This window comes from Manis pentadactyla, chromosome 13 (genome assembly GCF_030020395.1).
Source record: "Manis pentadactyla isolate mManPen7 chromosome 13, mManPen7.hap1, whole genome shotgun sequence".
NCBI classification, from domain to species: domain Eukaryota; kingdom Metazoa; phylum Chordata; class Mammalia; order Pholidota; family Manidae; genus Manis; species Manis pentadactyla.
Genome location: NC_080031.1, coordinates 53748417 through 53768294, shown reverse-complemented (window position 1 = coordinate 53768294; position 19878 = coordinate 53748417). Strand labels below are relative to the sequence as shown.

Below are 19878 nucleotides of genomic sequence, written 5' to 3'. Positions count from 1 at the left end.
TAAAGAATTTAAGCCCAGGTCTACTCTATTGAACTCCAGTTATTTTGTATACATATGTAAACCTTTTCAAAACAGCTTCCTAACTAATCAAGAACATAGTATACATACCAAGTGTAAGTATATACCCCTAATTGTTTCAGTACAAACTCAGAGGACTATAGTGTGCTACTCCTTTCTACCCTACACCATTTCAATGATTAAAAAGAAATTATCATGTTAAAGCTAATTTGCATCCGTGAAGATACATTAGATTACAAACAACAGTAAAAGACTGGCTAATTGAGGCAAAATGATTTATTGAAGGGTTAGTGAGCATGCTTAATCAATTAAAGTAACAGCTAAAACAGCCAAGTCCTTCAAAAAAGAGGAGCTGAAAGGGCCAGTAGTGGTGGCTCAGTAGAGGCTGGCCTGCTTCACTTTCACTCTTCTGGGGTCTGTTTACTTGCAGGAGGATGTCTTACTGCGAGAACGTTTTTGGTCTGGCAGGGATACGTTCTCATCCTGATTTTCTCCTCCCAGCTCTCGGGCTCTCTTCTTGTACTTGCTGATCATCTGAGCAAAGGCACGGTTGAAAACGTGGCAGCTGAAGCGCTCACGGGCTGCATTCTCCACGTGCGCCTGCAGGACCTCCAAGCTGTGGAAAACCTGGTAGCAGCCCAGGCACCTGAAGCCACTGTCCAGGGTCCCCAGCCCCTGGGGTGTCCTGGCCCTGGAGCCCTCCTTCTGGCCTGGAGGCTCCCCTGCACTGCCAGCCGGCTCCTCCCAGTGCAGGGCGTTGTTATCTGAGCTGCACTCCATGTCAGTGAGGTGTTTCGGTGGAGACACATAAGAGGGTCTTCTCAGAAAAGCATTCTGGCTTTTTGGTGTTAAAAAGGCCCCAGATGTTTTTTGGGCCGCTTGAGAAAAAACACACTGCACCAGTTTGGTCTTTTTGGACGCGGGCTCCAACACTTCCACCCCACCCCACCAGACAGTCACATCTCTTTTCAGAAAGACACGCCTGTAATAAATTTCCCTGATGGGTGCTGTGTCCATGTGTTGTGGGAACAGAGAAAACTCACCCTGCTGACTCACAGGGACTGGAGAGGAGGTAGAGGAGGAGGAGGAGGAGGGAGAGGAAGAAGAGGGAGAGGAGGAGGAGGAGGGAGAGGAGGAGGAGGGAGAGGAGGAGGAAGCTTCCCGCTCCTCCCAGACCTGGGGCGGAGTCATCTCAAGGGCCCCAACACGAGGAACATCTTCAGGTAACTCGGTGATTTCTGGGAAAAGAAGTTTCAAACAAGAAAATGAGAATAAGTGTGTAGTCTGTAGGAGTTGCGATGGTCATGAGAATATTTCTATGTGCGCACAAGTCCCCCAGGTACACATGTATGTGAAGTCAAAGAATGCCATGTGTGGCATATTTCACCTGAGGTATGTTTGTGGTGTGATTCTGTGGGAATGAGGGTGTGAAGATCTATGTATGTTCTGGGACATAGCTGGTGAGTGTTTCTCACACAGGTAAGGGGGTGGTGAATGACAGTGTACATGTGTGTGTGTGAGACAATACACATGAACAGGGGTGGTACACGTTCTTATTGTGAAACAGTTAAGACGGAGTGTGTTGGAGGAACTGTGCCTGGGCTCCCCAGAAGCGCAGCTCCCGGAGGGGCTGAAGGCTTTGAGCTGAAGCTTTTATGGGTGAGGTGGTACATGGAAAAGAAAGACTGCACATGAAAGTGCATTCCCATCAGGGCATTAGGAGTTTTTGAGCGCGTACGCTGGCTCTGAGGGAGCTAAAACAAGCTAACTGTATTAAAGGGTGTACATTATTATGGGTTAGTCTGTAGACAGCAGTCTGAGAATGATTGTGTGAGGAGGAAAGGCGCAAGTGTGTATATGTGTAACACTTGCAGAGAATGGGAAAGACGCATCTGGAATGAAGACATGTGCATATGAGAAAGTGAAAAGGAATAATGCAGCTGTACCTGGTATGGAGGAATGTGTGTGTGTGAGAGAGAGTTTGTGCTGATTTTAGGGAAGAGGTGGTAACTGAATTCCCACACTGTTATCAGCACAGCCCACTGCCTCACTCACAGCTGTCACAGTGTGCACATGGGGAACTGTCCTATCCTTGAAAGCACACCCCCAATTTGTCCCTCCACAGAGGCCTCAAGTCTTACTTCCTCCACCCTGAAGCCCTTTCATCTTTTTGAAGGGAACGTAGGGATAGGGCTGAGCAGCTCAGCTACTCATCCTGTCCAACCTTTGTGAGCTTCCTTATCATCCTCATCAGCAACACGAAGCTTTCCTCTACATTTCCAGTAAAAAGATTATGCCTTTAAATTCACAAACTTAAATAATTAAGTAGGTAAATCATTATTCCTGGAAAAATAACAAAACACATTTAGCCCCTCCCCCTGTTTAAAAACTTCAGTTACGCCTCCAACCCAATGTTTACTTCTCAAAATATATCCACTTTCTCCTTTAGGTGGTTAGAGAGTGTCTGGTGGGTTACATTGGTGTGGGGAAGGGAAAACTTAGTGTGTGTTGTTTTTTGAGAGCTTGTGTGCGTACCAAGTTTGGCAAGTATAGTTTGATGTGTATGTGCCTGTCATGTTTCTTCAACAAGTTTAGGTTGTGAGTCTAGAGATGAGATGGCCCAGTTAGTGCGTGTGAGTGTGAGCAGCTCTGGGTGTGATGAAGGATCATGACAGGAGGTGAGTGGAGGCAAGAACTGAGGGGCCACTTTCAAATCTGCAGCCACTCTTCATGCACGAGAGGACGCACATGAAGGAGCTTTGCTCTCCTCTGTAAGACAGGAGCAAACTATGGGTTCCTGCGTGCGTGTTTCATTCTGGACTTTCCTGGCTCCCTCCAGCTCTCTGTGAGAGATTTGTGACACTGTGACCAGTGGAGCACATCTGCTCAGGTTCAGCCTGAGTTAGTACACCTATTTCTCTGTCACTCTGTCAGCTTTACCACCTTTTCCAACACGGCCCTGTCTGATACCCTTGCACTTTTGGGCACTTGTCCTTGTTGAGATTTCCCTTGAATCTCAAGCTTGTGCCTTATGTACCTGCATTGACTCTCACCGAGAGCAGAAAGAAACGTTGTCATCTTTCTGTGTTCTCTCATGTCTGGACAGGGGTTTGTATCAGCTTCTATCTCATCGACCAGGGAATCTCAGGCTGATCTCTGGGCCATTCTCACACGTCCCTTTCCCGCCTCCAGGTTAAACACCTTTACTTACCGCTATTCTCGTAGTCAGAGAGAGAGGAGGGGTAATCTGAGGTAGAGGTATTTTCTAATTCCTTCTGGGGAAGATTACCAGGCTCTCCAATATGCTTTTGTTTCCTGAAGATCTCTGTTAAATTGAACAAAATGTAAAGGAATATACCCACTCTTGTATTTTTTTGCTTTTCCAAGTTTTTTTTCCTTAGGTTTACCCGACTACATATGTCATTGAGTTAAACAGATTATGTTTTCATTGTCACAGTCTGAATAAGGTCCCCCGCCCATATTCAATTCCCCAGAACCTATGAATGTTAACCTTATGAAGCCATTGGGACTCTGCAAATGTGATTAAATTAAGGAGGTATTTGAAATGAATTCCTTTTGATGACATGGAAACAGAGCCCTAGGCTCCCAAGTTGCAGAGGAGGAGATTGCGACTGGGCCCAAAGTATACCTTTCTCTCTGGCTGAGCAGAGACACTGACACAGATTTCTAAGGTCTGATCGGACTAGACTTTAGCAGCTCTTCCCTTTTACTCACCAGTACAAGAGGCTGAGTCAAGAGAGGAGCCAGACGTGTAGTATTCGGATCCACAGGGTCCATTATTTCCTTCAGGACCCACAGTTTCATCTTCCAAATACCAAGGTGGTGCACCCGATGCCTGGAGCTTTGAGACTCCTGGAAAATGGAGCGAAGTAACAGAGCAGCTGGTTCCATTCTGTTCCCTCCTACTCTTCCTCCTAATGCACTATCCCCACTTTCCCTCCCTCATGGAAATACTGATATAGCCCTAAACATTTACCTTTGGCTTGGACAGATAATGGGCCTATTACAGCTTTCCGGGTTACTCTCTGGACCCTGTAGTCCAGGCTCCTCACACTCACTCACCTTGCTGAAGACTTTTTGTACCAGTTGCTTTCCTCTACCATTTTTTTGTGTGTGGGTGTGCCCTTTGCACTCCCCCTCCTAGATTTACAACCTCACATGAAACAATTGGTGAATTTTTATCTATGCAGAATTTATTTTATATTATTAGTCACTGTCTTTGTTCTGCTGACCAAGCTCACTTTTCCTCAGTGAATTAAAATGACCTTCACCTCCGATGAATGTATCAGGTGTGTGCATCGTGCGCACATTGTGGCAGAATGGTCTGATGAATGTCATGTGCGTTGTGTGCATAAATTCTTAACCTGATGGTTTAAACTAGGTTAGGGTTTAATGTGTGACTTATCTGGTGTTTGCACAGTTGAATATTGAGTGAGTCTTGTGTGCGTGAGAATGGTATGTGTGCTTTTTGTCTGTGTTTTAGGTCAGCACTTATCTATGTGTGCAGACTGCGTGTCCTACGATTATGGATTTGTGTGTGCGTGTTTCACATGTTGTTAGGTGGCTTAGATGTGCAACAGAATTATTGGGAGTATTCTCTTTGAGACTAGTGGAATTAATGTATCTGTGAAATCTAAAGTAACAAACAGTGAAAGAACAGAAGGATATGAAAATCAATGGCTGTAAGAGAAAGAATATATGAGTTTTCAGAATACAGAACTATTTGATTCCAAAGTAAATGAGGGTGCAGGAAAGAGCATGCAAGAATAAATGTAGAGCAACATGTGATTGCATTACAAAAGTAAAATCTTGAAAGATTGAGGTCTAAAGAGTTGAGATAGAATACGGACACTAAAGCCTAGCACTTTAACACGGAGGTGTTCACCAAACAGACATATGTCCATATAGCAAAAACATGTAATAGAATTTTCAGAATATCTTCTTTTAGAGTAACCCTAGACTGAAATGTAACCCAAATGCTCATAAAAGTATAATCAATACAGACACTATCTATATGCCAAGAATGAATTAACTACAGTCACATATAACACGGATGATGATTACAAACACAGGTACAGAGAGTGAAAAGAAGTAGACGTAAAGCATGTGTTGTGCACTCCTATTTACATAACATTAAAACATAGGGACAACTAATGAAGCACTTTGGTAATCAGAGGAATTATCACTCTTTGGTTGGGACAAAAACAGATTAGAGAACTTAGATGCATGTGAAAGATGACAAGGAAGTGAATGATTAAGACAGGGCATGCTGATGGGTCTGTATAGGGTTGAACTTGAGAACATCAACTATGAGAAGGTACCTCTGTGCTGGGGTCTTGGACCAGGTGTGTCTATACTCAGGTCAGGACCTGAGGATCCTACGACGTAGTGCCTGCTTTAGGCTATTAGTGCTGTCACACCTTCTTGGTAATATAACCTGTCCTTGCCCAGTTCATACCGACATGTTCTTCCATGTTTCTCTGATACACCTCATCCCCTTAGGCCCTCTTCCACCATTTCCTCAAATACCTCACTGCTCTCCCCTTGTCTCCTTGGGCTCGCTCCAATCCTTCTAAGTATTTTCCCTTGGAATTTACTACTTCTGCTGGGGATTATATTAACGAAGATGGAGACGCACTTTGAGTTTCTTTCTGTACTGTGCAGCCTTGTGCTGACTGATGAGCAGAATCACTCAGCTCATCTCTGGGCTCTGCCTAGATCCCCACTGTCCTTTGTATCCCACTCAATAGTCCCTTCTTACCAGCACCAGCAGGCTTCTTCTCACAAGGAACACAGGAGACGCACTCTGAAGCAACAGCAGCAGCTTCCGTTGCTTTCGGAACTGGTACATATTAAGAAAGGCATTACATTAGAAATTACTGTCTTCCCCTTGGCTTACTTACGCTATATATGTGTGTATGTGCGAATTGGTGTGAATGTGTTTTACATGCTTTATAGTTTACACAAAATACATCTCTGAACACGCACTATTTGTATTGAAGCTGAATTGCAGACAGACTCACTTCCCAAGCCTCCTCCTAAGGCCCCACTGGGCTGTGCTGAAACCCAAATGTCACGTTCCCTTCATGAGCCCCCACTGGGACCCTGGGTCCTGGTCCTGGTCTGTCCCCTCCTGCTGCTGAGCACTGGCTCTTCCTCATAGGACCTGTTTACTTTTTAAACCTCACAGTCACAACTATTTCAGTTTCCGATTTTTTCTAGAAAGAACCGAACTTTCTTAATTCAACCATTGTGGTTAAATGGTATTGTATGTACATATGTTTGCAAGTGCGTGTGTGTGTCCTGCTGGTCTTTTCCTTACATTTCATAAAGGAGCCTAACATTTACATCTCTATGCTCTGAGACAATGAAAGAAAGGTCTTCATGTTGGAGACAATCTAAGAAATCAAGTCATTTTCTACCTGACTTCACACTCTCATCCCCACACCTCCAATTTTAGGTTCTCAAACTTTTTCCTAATTACTTACCTCTATGAGCCACACATTCTTCATAAACTGGAAAAAGTATTATTGGAAAATGTATTACAATATCCACTTAACAAATGCCCTCAGTTTTTTAAAAAAAAAAATAAAGGGAAATACATTATATAAGAAAAGTTATAGTAATCAATCACTACATCTGTGATACAGTAACCCAGAGCGGCACGATGTAGGGAACACAGGTCCTACGCCACAGAGACAAGGACCTAGTCACAGGAACCTGCTCTTGACCCTCAGATTATCTATTTCCTTAGAAAGACCAGCGCATCCACACTTCTCCTCCCTCCAGCCTTCCTGCTCTTTCTCGCGCATAAGTAGAAATCCTTGCTCTTTCTCTTTAGAAGAGTTTTCAGATCCCCAGTGCTCAGAGAATATCACAGACACACCTCCTGACATCCTGGAGAAGTGTGCCTTCCTCCCTGGAACTCTGCTGCCAGAGGTTCAAGTATATCCAACAACAAGCAACTGGAAAGGCTCTCAGCACTCACTATCCAAGAACAAGCAACTAGAGAGGCTCTCTCCGCACTCAGTCACTCACTGGACTGGCCGGTGCTTAAGTACACCAGGAGGGCCATTATGATGTGAGACAGGGATCCAGAGCATTCTGACACGAGCATCAGAGCAAACCACTGAAAGGCGGGGGTGGGGGGGCTCTTTTATCCAACACAAACTCTTATCAACTTGAATTTTTTTCTTACACTTCATATCAAAACTTGGGAACCAATGATGTGGATTAAACAAAAGATCATTACTTTATGTATCTAGGGTAACCACATTGCTAAATTTCCCCAAGGGTGAGAATAAGGCATTACCTGAACCAGGCTTAGAACATTCCTGCCCCATATAACATGGTAACTGTCATATCTTAGCAGTGCCATATAATATGTGCACATAAAAGTTGTATGTGAGGTGTATATGTATAGTGGGTTTGCAAACACCTTGTGATTCCACACAGCTCCAGCATTTATTGAATTTTCCCCACTATAGGGAACAGGCTCATGTATTTCAACAACCCATTGTCTCTTTTGAAACTCTCTTCCCCATCACTTCCCCAGAGCCTTCAGGGAAATAGGAAGCCCCTGGCTTTACATCCCATGACCCTCATCGTGAATCCTGTGCTTGTCAAGCATGACGGCTTCATTCTCCAGCTTCAGTTCTAGGCCCCAGTCTCCTGGAAACCAATGGGCTCTGCACAGGGCTTGAACTCTAGTTAGCTCCATTCTACTTCCAACTTCCCACTGACTGTCTGCTCCCTGAGGGGCAATGTGTATTTCCTTCAAACTAAGCAGTTGCTCTAGAGCCAGGCAGTGATCCAGCCAGCTTCAGCCTTCTTTACCTCAAGCAGGTCCTGCCTCATGCTGTTCCACGCACATGGGCTCGGACTCTTGCAGCCACTAAACGGTAGGCACATTTCCCAAGACAGTCTCAGCCTTGTCAGCTAATGGAAAAACCCAAAGCAAAAATTACATACTATTTTACACATACCAAATTGGTAAAAATTAGACCACCCTATACAAATAATTGTAAGGATATGGATTAAAATAGGAACCTTCATGATATAAAATGAAGTATCGACCTATGTAGCTGTGTTGGAGAACAATTAGCCAACATTTAATGAAATTAAATATACATATAACCTATGAGCATATAATCTCATTCTGTAACATGATCTTTACAAGGGTGATATTCACAGCATTATTTATAAGGGAAGGGAAGTGGCATTTTAGTTTCTAACTCAGAACGGATGAGCAACATATGGTTGATAAATACAACAGAATACATTTCCAATAATAAAAGCCACGCCCATTATACTATATGCCTATAGGGCAGGGCATCAAGAAGGAATTGGAGATCAGGAACAAAAAGAAAATATAAACCAATGAAATAACCATAAGCTAGTGACTAAGGAGTATTCTTAAGTTAGTAGTCAATAATTAACTAAAGACAGAAAAAATCTTTCTCAAAAATAAAATGGTTCAGATTAGGTCTAGAACTAAGAGAAAGAATTATTCTAAACAAGCCTTATAGTATGAGCTTCCTATTGCTGTTACAGCAGATTACCACTGTGTAAGGGGCTTAAAATACAAATTTCTTATCTTGCAGTTCTGGAGATCATAACTCCATTATGGGTCTTACTGCCTAAAATCAAGATGTTAGCAGAACTGGTCCCACCTGGAGGCTGTAGGGGTGACTCTGTTCCCTTTTCCAGGTTCTAGATGCTGCCTACATTGCTGGCGCACCTTCATTTCCTTCATCTTTAGAATACATCACTACAACATCCACTTCCGCTGTCACATGGCCACTCTCTCTCTCTCTCTCTCTCTCTCTCTCCTAGGGACTCTTGTGATTACATCATCCCCACACAGGCAATCCAGGATAATCTGCCCTTTTCAAAACCTTGAAATAAATCCCACCTAAAAAGCCTCTTTTGACACTTGCAGTAACATATTCACAGGTTCCAGGGAAAGAAGTTGACTTCTTTTCCAAGGGGGGTGAGTGGAGAGAGATTTTTTTCTCAGCTCCCACACCAAGACAAGCACAGAGTGTCAGAGTAAATTCACCAGCAGTAAAATACAGTAGGCTGGGTGAGAATGGAAATCTCTAATTAAACAAGAGCAATAGTTTTTCCTATTGAAGAGAGCATAGCTACTAGGTAAACATATTGAGGAAAACAAAGTTCAATGAAATAAAGAAAAAAAATGCTGTTTGAAAAATGTAACCTAAGGAATAGACAAAGAAGTATATTAGCATTCTTCATGCCATAGAACTGGCAACTGGCTTCAGTACAAGGGCGTCAAGACAAGATGACAAGCCAAAGCAAAGAAATAAAAATGGAAAGCGGTGGGGGGGGAATAAAAAGCTAAACAAGGTCAAAACAGGATGAATAAACAACTTAAGACCAGAAAGAAACAGAATAACAGAATAAATCTTCCAACTGAAAAACTGACATATCTACTTGAGAGCAGTTATAAAGGAAAGGACAAATACACAATGAGAAGACAGATAAAAAAAGGTGAAATGATGTAACGTAACAATAAAAAGGTCAGCCAATAAACCAGACAATTATGCAAGATATGCCACAGTAAAACACCACTTGCAATGAAGACCTGAAACCACGAATTCCTAAATTGCAGTTATTTTTTTTCCTTAAAGGATAAAACAAACAAAATTCTTCAGGTATCCTAAGAGGAAAAGCAAGTCATGGCAAGTGCTAAACATCAAGCTGGCTTTACTCTTCCATAAAGCAACATACATTGCTTGAAAATAGTAGAGAAATAGTAGAGTATCTGCAGATGTTGAGAAAAAGAAGGTACAATACTGCAGTATGATCTGCAGACAAGTTGTTTTCAAGTGTAAAAGCAACTGGCAGAAATTGTCAAATGTGCATTAAAAAAAAATATTACAAGAGTCACTCCTGAAAAAGTCACTTAACTGCCATAGAGCCAACTCAAAACATGAATGAAAATGCCATGGAAAAGAAACAGAAACAAAACACAAATGCAATGCTTCATGCCAAAATACAGTACAATATTGACAATAAGCGCCTGAGGGTGGAGATGGGAGTGGGAATTGATTGACCCAACTGCGTTGCACTAATTCCTATGAAGAAAGTTTGGATCTCGGGACCTCAAGGGCCAATCTAGGTCCCCTGCTCTGGACTTTGTCATCCTTTTCTCTCTTTCCCTGTGCACAGCACTATCTAAAATCTAAAGTTCCCTGTGCACCATGTTTGTCATCTCCGTGCTTTTGCTCAGTCAGTGTTCCCACAGCTTGTGTAAACCAAGTGGAGTATATACACATGTGCTTGCACACACACAGCCAGTAACCAGGACGATATACAAGAGCCTGGAAATTTGGTTGTCTGTGAAGGGGAAGACCAGAAGCCAGGAACACAGGGAGGAAGACACGCCCCCTTCTGCAATGCTGGAGTTTTAAACTTACAGGTATGCAATTCCTAGATTTACCAATATTAGAATTTTAAAAAGTAGGGCTAGAAAGAACTGTGCCTATAGAGCCCATACATACGGTCTATACAGGATAGGCTTTGAAAGGTGAACAGTCACTGCTGTTCCCAGCACTGGGGCACCAGCACTCAAAAGGCGAATGAAGTGGGACTATGCAGGTGGAAGGCAGTGAGGATGCTACGGGCCAGAAGGAGCACAGGCCGGGCCCCGCCTGTGGAGAGCAGCGGGTTCTCAGAAAGTGACGCTGATAGTTTCCGTAAACACATTTTTGCTGTTCCCTTCAGAGCGGTCGCCTGACAGTTGGGATAATTTGGGGAACCCTTGAGCTCAGGTTCAGGGCTTAAAATATGTGTCAGGACCTCCTGTGGGACCCTCAGAGTGGAGCGCGTTACTCCCTGGCGGCAAACACTTGCCTAGAGAGAAAGGACCGGAGTTTTTCAAACAGATTTGTCATCTGGCCACAACTTTGGTTAGAGGAGCGAGACATTAAGTCAGCCAAACTTTTAGTAAAAAAACAAAGCGTACAACCACAGCGGATGCTGCCCTGATGCTTCTTGAAAATGGGCCCTGACAGTGGAGCCCTGCAAGGGAGCCACAGAGGCCGCGCGCCTGGGCAGCAAGGCTGGAATGGGACAGGCCGCGGCAGGGAGCCAGCGCTCCCCGGGGGGCGGGGTCTGTCGGCCGGGGCGCTCACGGCGGCCGGGCGGCTCGGCTCCTCCGGCGCGGGCGCTGCCCCGCTCGAGCCGAGGGCCGGGGTCCCCGACGCTGGGCCAGAGGCAGCTGTCGCTGGGGTCCGGCCCGGAAGGCGGCGCCGCGGACGCCCGCGCTCCCCCTCCCAGCGCCTGGCCGAGGCCGGCGGGCTATCGGGTCCCGGAGGTCGCGCTCGGGTTCCGCCAGCGACAGCCGCGGGGCCCGCCGACCTGTCCTCCTCGGCCTCCGGGCCCTCGGCCGCCATCCCCGCCCTCTGCCTGTCTGGACCTCGCGGCCCTCCGCCCGGGAGGCCGCGCGGCGGGGCGGCCAGGGCCCACGCACCACACTTGCGGCCGGGACGACCCCTGCGCAGCGGCGGCGTAAGCGCCCCAAGGCCGGGCTGCTCCGAGGGCAGGGAGCGGAGCGCGCGGTCTCAACGCCTCTGGGGCAGACCCGACAGGCAAAGAAATTCCCTTGCCCCCTGTGAGGCCAGGTGGGGGACGCCTTTACACCTCCAACTTTGAAGAGCAAAATACATCAACAGAACTGTTCCTGTGGCCAATAATGGAAGTTTATATTTAGGAATTTAAGAATTTTGATGTAAAAGCTTTCTAACTGTGTAGGCTTCTTAACCAACATGCAGAATCTAATTAGGTACCTCAGATATTTAATGGAATTAACTAAGTTTACTGGTGCATATTAATTCCTAATCTAACATTTTTAGTGCCATTCCTGATGGAATTCACAAATTGCTTAAAAACATGCAAGAAAGAAATCTCCCAGATGAGCATTACTATCTACAGAGAAGAGCTACACTCTGGTAAATTACATCACAAATTTAATTTTAAATAAAACTGAATACCTCCCTCCCCACCCCTGACCACTATAGCTGTTATATTATTGAAAATACTGACTCCTGAAGAAGACATCTTTTGTTCTTAATAAAACAAAGTCTTAAAGTAAAAACATCATTTTACACTACATCAAATTGGCAATTAATAACATTTGGAGAATGAAAATGCTAAAATGTTATTTCTTTATTGCAGTTCTTAACTGAACTAACTGGATAAATCTAAAGGGGACGGATTTAATGTTTCAACAAGAATTCTCATTTCTTCAGCTATCTGTCGTCATCTGGAATTTCTGATGATGACAATTTGTCATTTTTGATAGCTCCCTTTTACTACATTTTGGGAGTGAAATAACGAGATGCTCAGGACTAACGTACTGAATTAGAACTCAGTAATGGAAAAACAAAGTGTTTACAAGAATTAATAAGCTATGAGGCTACTTTACCGATTTAAAAGGTGGACATCAGTGACACCTATTTAAAATCACTGTGTGCAATGAAACGGAACAAAAACATAGTATGACAAATAAAGTGACTACAACAGTGACGGAATCCTGATCGGGTCATGATTTGGAATAATTCAGTTCATGGTCTTGCCAGTAGATGGAATTAAATCTTGAGATGGAATTAAATCTCACTGATCTTGAGCAATCCTTATCACTATACAGTCTTAAGTTTCCTCATCTGTGATAGGAGAAAGTAGGATCAATGATCTCTAGATAATTATCTTGCTTTAATGATTTCCATATTTATCTGACAAATAATAACTTCAATAGGGCCTGTGAGCACAGCAAAACTTAGCTGAGTCTGATTAAATTCTTTCAGTATTGCTGTAGGGAGGCAAATTGTCATGACAAATGGTGTGTAATAAAAAAACAGAGTCAGAAATCTCAATAAAGTGGTAGCACAATATAATCAACTTACATATTTGGGGAGTGATCCCATGGAATCTATGCTAAAATACACAAACCAATGGAATCCTATTTATATTAATAAAACATAAAATATCTATTTAAGAATGATCTTAGGAACCACTTCTCTAAACCTAAAACAGTTCAGGAGGAAGGACATGGAGACCCAGAACCGTGAAGAACTGCCTAGAGACAGAGTAAATGGCATCTTCACAGCTCAGATCCTGGCCTTTACATATCCTAAGTCACGCTGCTTTCGTTTTTCTACTCTATTGTGTTAACTCTCCTTTCTTATAAATAAAGGAATACAAGAAACTGAATGGCCCAAATTCTACTGCTCTGAATTTAACTGGAAATTATTATGTATAAAGTATACTACAAATTGTTCATGACATATGCAAAACCAGAACTGTTTAAATAATTTTACTATTTTAAATGAAGTAATTGAAATGTTTTTCTCTGCTCCCTCCTGAAATTGCAGTAAAGAGATTTAAGAAACAAAAATGCATAAGCCAAAAAGGACAAAGAATAGGAAAGGTGATTACAGAAATTAAATATAAAATTTGGAAGATGGATATACTAGTATTAGATGACTTAACCAAACTCTAGACTGGCCAGGGAAGAAATAGAGAGCAAACACTGAAGAATCAGAGAAAAATTAAGGACTTTGGAGGAACAGCCCCCCTGAAACTGGGCTACAGATCCTCTATCCTATCCTAAGGATAAAAAATCAATTTTCTCCCTCCTTAGAAGAAAATCAGAATTTTCCTCTTGGAGAGATTTAACAAGAGAGATGCAGAACTGGGAAATACATGGACACCAGTGAGGATGTGGAAACCAGACTGAAAAAGATGAAAGGAAATTCTTCCTATTAAACGGTGAGATACAATGTCCTTCCTTCTACTTGGCCTGAGAATACCAGCAGCTAAAGTTACGCCTTTTAAGTACTAGAGTGGATAATTCTTCTCCAGGGAATCTCACCAGCTCCAAAGAAAAACCTTAAGACGTTGAGAGTTGTTATTTGACAATAAAAAAAAGGCCCAGACCTAATACCTACAATGAAGACCAGCAAATCCATAAGCACAACCATACCCAAAATTCCAATGGGCTATTTTAATGTTCCATGGATCTTTCTGAAAAAGTATAAAGACTAGATTAAATGAAGTTGGTGATTAGGTCAAAGCAATGATCAGATGAAAAGTCTTAAATGATTTACTAGCTTCAAGAAAATAGGGAAAGTAACACATCAGTAAAATTAAGTGGTATAGAAGGCTATAAGAACATCAGATTGTGGAAAATAACTTATTGAAAAGTTCAAAATCTAATGGGAAAAAATTATATTTAAATACAATAGCTGGAAAATAAAGTTGAAAAAATCTATAATCCCTTTATTCATTTGTTTAACGCTATTCAATGAAGTCCTAGAGATATAGTAGTAAAGACACAAATTTTCTTTTTTGGGGGAAAGACATGATCAAGGTAAAGAAAGGAAATAGTGTAAAGAGTGTTAGAAGCTAAGAAGAAAAAAGAGGTGATATGACATCTTGGAAGTGGGCTGAAATTGTAGATTGGGTAGCCAGGGAAGGTTTCAATGTGACTTTCCAGGAAAAGACCTGAAGGAACCTAGACAGTCTGGAATCCCGACATCTGAGATGAAAACATTGTACCAAGAGAAAGAGGAGCCAAGTCTCTCAAGAGCATGGCTGGCCCATTCCAGGAACACTAAAAAGAAGTGTTCAGGAACTGAATAAATGAGAGGAGTATAAACTTAGAGAGGTAATAGAAAAGAAGACTGGTAAGCTCCTCTGAACAGATGATGAAAGGGCCACACTGAGATGGAAGGAGAGGCAGAGTCAGTCTTGCCAACAGCCCTCCTTCCAGGGCAGTGACCCACAGTGAGGAGGGAGCTCACACATGCGGAGCTCCCCATGGAGCAAGGGGTATGTGCCCCACGTCAGGTACCCAATCTTTGGGATCTGTACTAGAAAGATGACCCCCCAAAACATCTGCTTTGAAAACCAATGGGACTTATTCCAAGGAGACTCAAAAGGCTATAGGAAATTGAGATTCTGATTTTCAAGGGTTCACACATAAACTCGTTCACCCTGGGACCAGTGCAAAAGCAGCAGTTTGAAATACGTCCAGACTGTATGAGATGGGGATTCATTTGGTAACCTCAAATAGTCTGCTGGAGGAGCTGGGGCCTGGTGGGATTCTCTCAGGCAACTGAAAATAGAGTGTCTTACATACATGTGCTAGATTAAAAACTCCTGTGGCTTTAACTCTGTATCTGGAATTCTTTCCTTTGAGAAGAGGACACACACACACACACACACACAGCTTGGCATATATGAATCTCATACTAACCACAAACCAAAAACACATAATAGATAACACAAAAAATAAAGTGGCAATGTTAAGAGTAGGCAGTTAGAGAGACAGGAGCAGGAGAGGAGAGAGGAAGGCAGCCGCCCACCCAGTCTCTGGTCAGAGACCGCCCTGTCTCCTTCAGAACAACCCGTTCAGTGGTCCAGCACAAACTGATAAAGAGAAGATACGGTCACTGGGACCTTCCTGATTTTAAAGCATATGCACTTACGAAAGACCTTGTTGTTAATGACCCTGAAGCCACCATATCATTATTGCATCATTTACATTAAAGTTTTGACCCCACCATGCATCTCTCTTGGACGTTCATGGGAAAAAATGACAAACACAAACTTGTACAAAGAGGCTGAAGAGGAGGAAACAAGACATCCGAAAGACAGTGTGAGAATGAAAAAATGGGAGGAAGGAAGCCAAATAAAGCCCATAAAAGACACAATGAAAAGCCCAATGAGTGGCTACCCACCCTTGGGGTCAGCCTGCTTCTCTGTCTCAGGAGTGTACTGTCTTTTGCTTCGCTAAATAAAAACACCCTGCAGCTTTAACTGTCTATTGGGTCTCTAAACTGAATTCTTTCCTTCAAGACAAGAACCCAGGAGATCCACAATGCACACTGCCCAGTCACAAAAGGAATCCAGCCATAACATTAAAGAAAAACACCAAACCACAAAAACGCAAGAGAAGAAAGGAACAGAGAAGAACTATCAAACCAATCAGAAAACAATCAACAAAATCGCAGTTAAGTGCATACCTATGCAAGAGAAGAAAGGAACAGAGAAGAACTATCAAACCAATCAGAAAACAATTAACAAAATCGCAGTTAAGTGCATACCTATCAATGATTACGGTAAGTGTAAATAGCGTAAATGCCCCAATCAAAACACATAGGATAGCTGAATGGATAAAAACAACATCCATCTCTCTATAAAAGATTCACTTCATATCTAGAGATACACAGAAATTCAAAGTGAAGTTATGGAAAAAGTTATTCCATGCAAATGGAAATGAAAAGGGAGATGGGGTAGCAGTAATTATATCAGACAAAATAGACTTTAAACAAAGACTGTAAAAAAGACAAGGGCATTACATAATGATAAGGGAATCAATCCAAAAAGAAAGTATAACATTTAAAAATATTTATGCACCTAATGTAGGAGCACCCAAATATATAAAGTGACAGTTAACAGTCATATAGGGAGAAACTGACAGCAATACAATAATAGTAGGGGATTTTAATATCTCATGTCAATGGACAGATCACCTAGATTGAAAATCAATAAGGAAACATTGGCTTTAAATGACACATTAATCAGATGGACTTAACAGATACACAGAGTGCAGTCCTTCCAACAGCAGAACACATATTCTTTTCAAATGCACATGGAACTTTCTTAATGATAGACCACATGTTTGGCCACAAAATAGGTCTTCATAAATTTAAGAATATTTAAGAAGACCGAAATCATATCATCTTTTCCAACCACAACAGAATAAGACTGGAAATCAGTTATAGAAGAAAACTAGAGAAAACACAAACATGTGGAGACTAACCACACGGGCCTAATGAAAGGTTCAGCAAATAAAGAGAAAATTAAAAAAATACCTGGAGACTAATGAAAAACAGAAACTCAATACGATTGGGATACAGAAAATCAGTTCTAAGAAGGAAGTTTATAGAGATACCTCAAAAAAAAACAGAAACAAGAAAGACCTCCAATAAGCAATCTAACCCTGTACCCTAAAGGAACTAGTAAAAGGAAAACAAAGCCCAGAGTCAGTAGAAGGAAGGAAATAATGAAGTGCAGAAATAAATGAAATAAAGGCAAAAAAGCAATAGAAAAGGTCATTGAAACTAAGAGCAGGTTCTTTGAAAAGATAATAAACAAAACCGATAAGCCTTTAGGTAGACTCACTGAGAAAAGAAAGAGGACTCAAAAAAATAAGAGAAGACATCATAACTGTTACACACAGAAACTCAAAAGGATTGTGAGAAACAGCCACAAACAATTATAGCCAACAAATTGGACAACCTTGAAGAAATAGAAAAATCCTAGTAACATACAATCTTCTCAGACTGAATTCATGAAGAAATAGAAAAATTACTAGAAGGAAATTCTGAATCAGTAATCAGAAAACTCCCAACAAAATCAAAGGCCGACGACTTTGCGGGCAAATTCTACCAAATAATGAAAGAGTTAATACCTTTCCCTCTCATATTCTTCCAAAAAACGTAAGAGGAGAGAATGCTTCCAAATTCATTTTATGAGATCAACATCACCCTCATACCAAAACCAGACAAGTACACCACAGAAAAAGACAACCATAGGCTAATAACCCTAATGAGCACAGATGCAATAAATCCTCAAGAAAGTATTAGCAAAATGAATTAAACAAACATTGAAAAGATCATGCACCCTAATAAAGGGAGATATTCAGGGATGGCTTGATAAAATGAAGGATGAAAATCATATTATAATTTCAACAGATGCAGAAAAAGCCTTTGACATAATTCACCCATTTATGATAGGGTTTCTGGGGACATAGCAAGATACGCGCTCACCTCTTCCCATAGACACACAGAATATGCAGCTCCTGGTGCAACAACAATTTCTGAAATACACTTGCACACAAAGCACTCCTAAGTATGGGGCTAGTAAGAGACCGCCGCGTGGAAGCGGGCAGGAGAGGCTGGGACATGGTCTCGCCATGAACCCACCCCAGGGCGGGCAGCCCAGTCAAGAGCTTCTCTCCGAACACGAACGGTTTAAACCCCACATAGAGCGCCGCTAAGTTTAAGACCTGCCACTGCCAGAGGCTCTCACAAAGCCCAACTCACTCCGCTTGGAAACAAGTTACCGAGTGACACCTCTCCCTCCACGGGGCCCTCCAGCCAGACCTTGAGTTTCAGCAGTTTCACGCAGAGCCGCCATGCAAACAGGCAAAGACACGCCATTCCGGACCCAGCTGTGAGCACACAGTCACCCTGAAGCCAGCAATTCGGCCCGCGGGCCCCTGAGTGGCTGCGGATCCTGGGCAGAGCCCCCTGGCGCCCCCGGCCCCTCAGAAAGGCTGTCGCGCTGAAGGGCCCGCGGGGGAAGCCCCGGGCCCAGGCCGCCGCCTTCCCGGCTGCAGCCTCCTGAACAGAACAGCCTTCCCTTTCACCGACCCTGGTCCCCCGAGCTTTGGCCTTTCGAGGGCCAGGCAGCCAAACGCGGGCTGGGAAGCGAGCTGCCGCGAAAAACACCGCTGAGGACACACTGTCCCAAACATGGCGCCCTGGGAACCAGCCCTCGAGGAGAAGGCTCACAGCTTGGGAAGGCTGCGCGGGACTTACCCGACACGGCCGCCGATCCAGGAGCGCCGGGACTCTCCGCGGACGAGGCTCACCCGCCGGGCTCAGTCCGAGGGGCCGGCACCCGAACCAGGACACACACGGCGCCACAGGCTGGCCACAGCCTCTCTTCCCGGGTGAGCACCATCTTGACCTTCTACGCGGGCTGGCGCCGTCTTGATTCTCTACCGGGGCGGTCGCCGTCTTGACTCTCCACCCGGGTGGCCGCCATCTTGACGCTCTACGCAGGCCGGCGCCGTCTTGACGCTATACGCGAGCGGCCGCCATCTTGACGCTTTACGATGGCTGGCGCCGTCTTGACGCTCTACACGGGCGGGCGCCGTCCTAACGCTATTCGCAGGCGGCCGCCATCTTGACGCTCTATCCGGGCGGCGCCATCGCGGTTGTTGTAAAGACGAGCAGCTTTTTCCCTTCTTCAGGGAGCATCATGCAAACCCGCTCCCTCCGCGGAGCTGCAGCTCGCCGGGACCTCCGGGAAAAGCGTGTACTCGCCCGTGGGCGGGGTTTCATTTGCCCCGGAGGGGCAGCCCGGCCCTGGAAGCCTTGGAGGGGTCTCTGTCCAGAAGACTCCGATGAGACGGTTCTCGGCTGGCTCCCGCCTACAGGTCACCGTGGGTGCCAGGCTGACACCCACCTGGAGTCCTCCAGGAGGAGGCCTGTGTGCCTGTCCCGGAGCTTCGCTGAGGGGCGGGTTTCGGAATTTCCGCAGAGCCCCCGGAAGCAGTCTTGGCCCGCCCCCGGCCTTGCTCCGGCTTTTGGGGGCACATCTGGGATTCTGTGGCTGCTGCCGGGTCCACCTCAGAAGGCGTGGCTCTAGGAGCCAGTGGGCTAGGGGTGGGTCCCGCCGGACAGTGACTGGAGTCGTGACTCGCTCCGGCCTCCAGGGCGCAGTGCACTTGGAGCTCAGCCTTCCTAGAAAGGCACCCATTTGCTTAGCAGCAGCAACTGCAGAGCAGGCTGCTAACCACACAAGACCGCTGTCCTCTCTTAGCCTTCACTGAGACGGGGACCATGGGCTGAAGCAGAGGGGGGTGTGAGGGCCTCCAGGTAAAAAACAAAGCAAGATGACACGGGATTTGCTGTAGACTGCTGGGGGGCCCAGCTTGTATTTTGACTTTACCCAGGTGCTGCTTTTCCTCCTCCAGCCCTAATCAAGTAATTTGCAACCTGGGCAGTTGATTTAGCA

The 19878-nt window shown here is 44.3% G+C and overlaps 1 protein-coding gene across 1 annotated transcript; it reads right to left on the bottom strand.

Annotated features, from left to right (window-relative positions):
• Window positions 1-1117: 1117 nt before the first annotated feature.
• On the bottom strand, window positions 1118-19620 carry LOC118919000 (uncharacterized). The gene is made up of 7 exons (XM_057490470.1): window positions 19156-19620; window positions 18237-18938; window positions 7876-7977; window positions 5801-5881; window positions 3754-3891; window positions 3230-3343; window positions 1118-1256 (listed from the first exon to the last, which is right to left on the bottom strand). The coding sequence occupies exons 1-6, from the start codon at window positions 19618-19620 to the stop codon at window positions 3284-3286; spliced, it is 1548 nt and encodes a 515-aa protein (XP_057346453.1). The 3' UTR covers window positions 1118-1256; window positions 3230-3283.
• Window positions 19621-19878: the final 258 nt, after the last annotated feature.

Coding starts and splice junctions, on each gene's coding strand:
- LOC118919000 (XM_057490470.1), bottom strand. CDS start 19,620: ATGGGTGCCTTTCTAGGAAGGCTGAGCTCCAAGTGCACTGCGCCCTGG. Junction 7,978..18,236: donor TGAAACTGCTGAAACTCAAG/GTCTGGCTGGAG, acceptor TTTTTCCATTAG/CTGACAAGGCTGAGACTGTC. Junction 3,892..5,800: donor GAAGAAGCCTGCTGGTGCTG/GTAAGAAGGGAC, acceptor TCCATTTTCCAG/GAGTCTCAAAGCTCCAGGCA.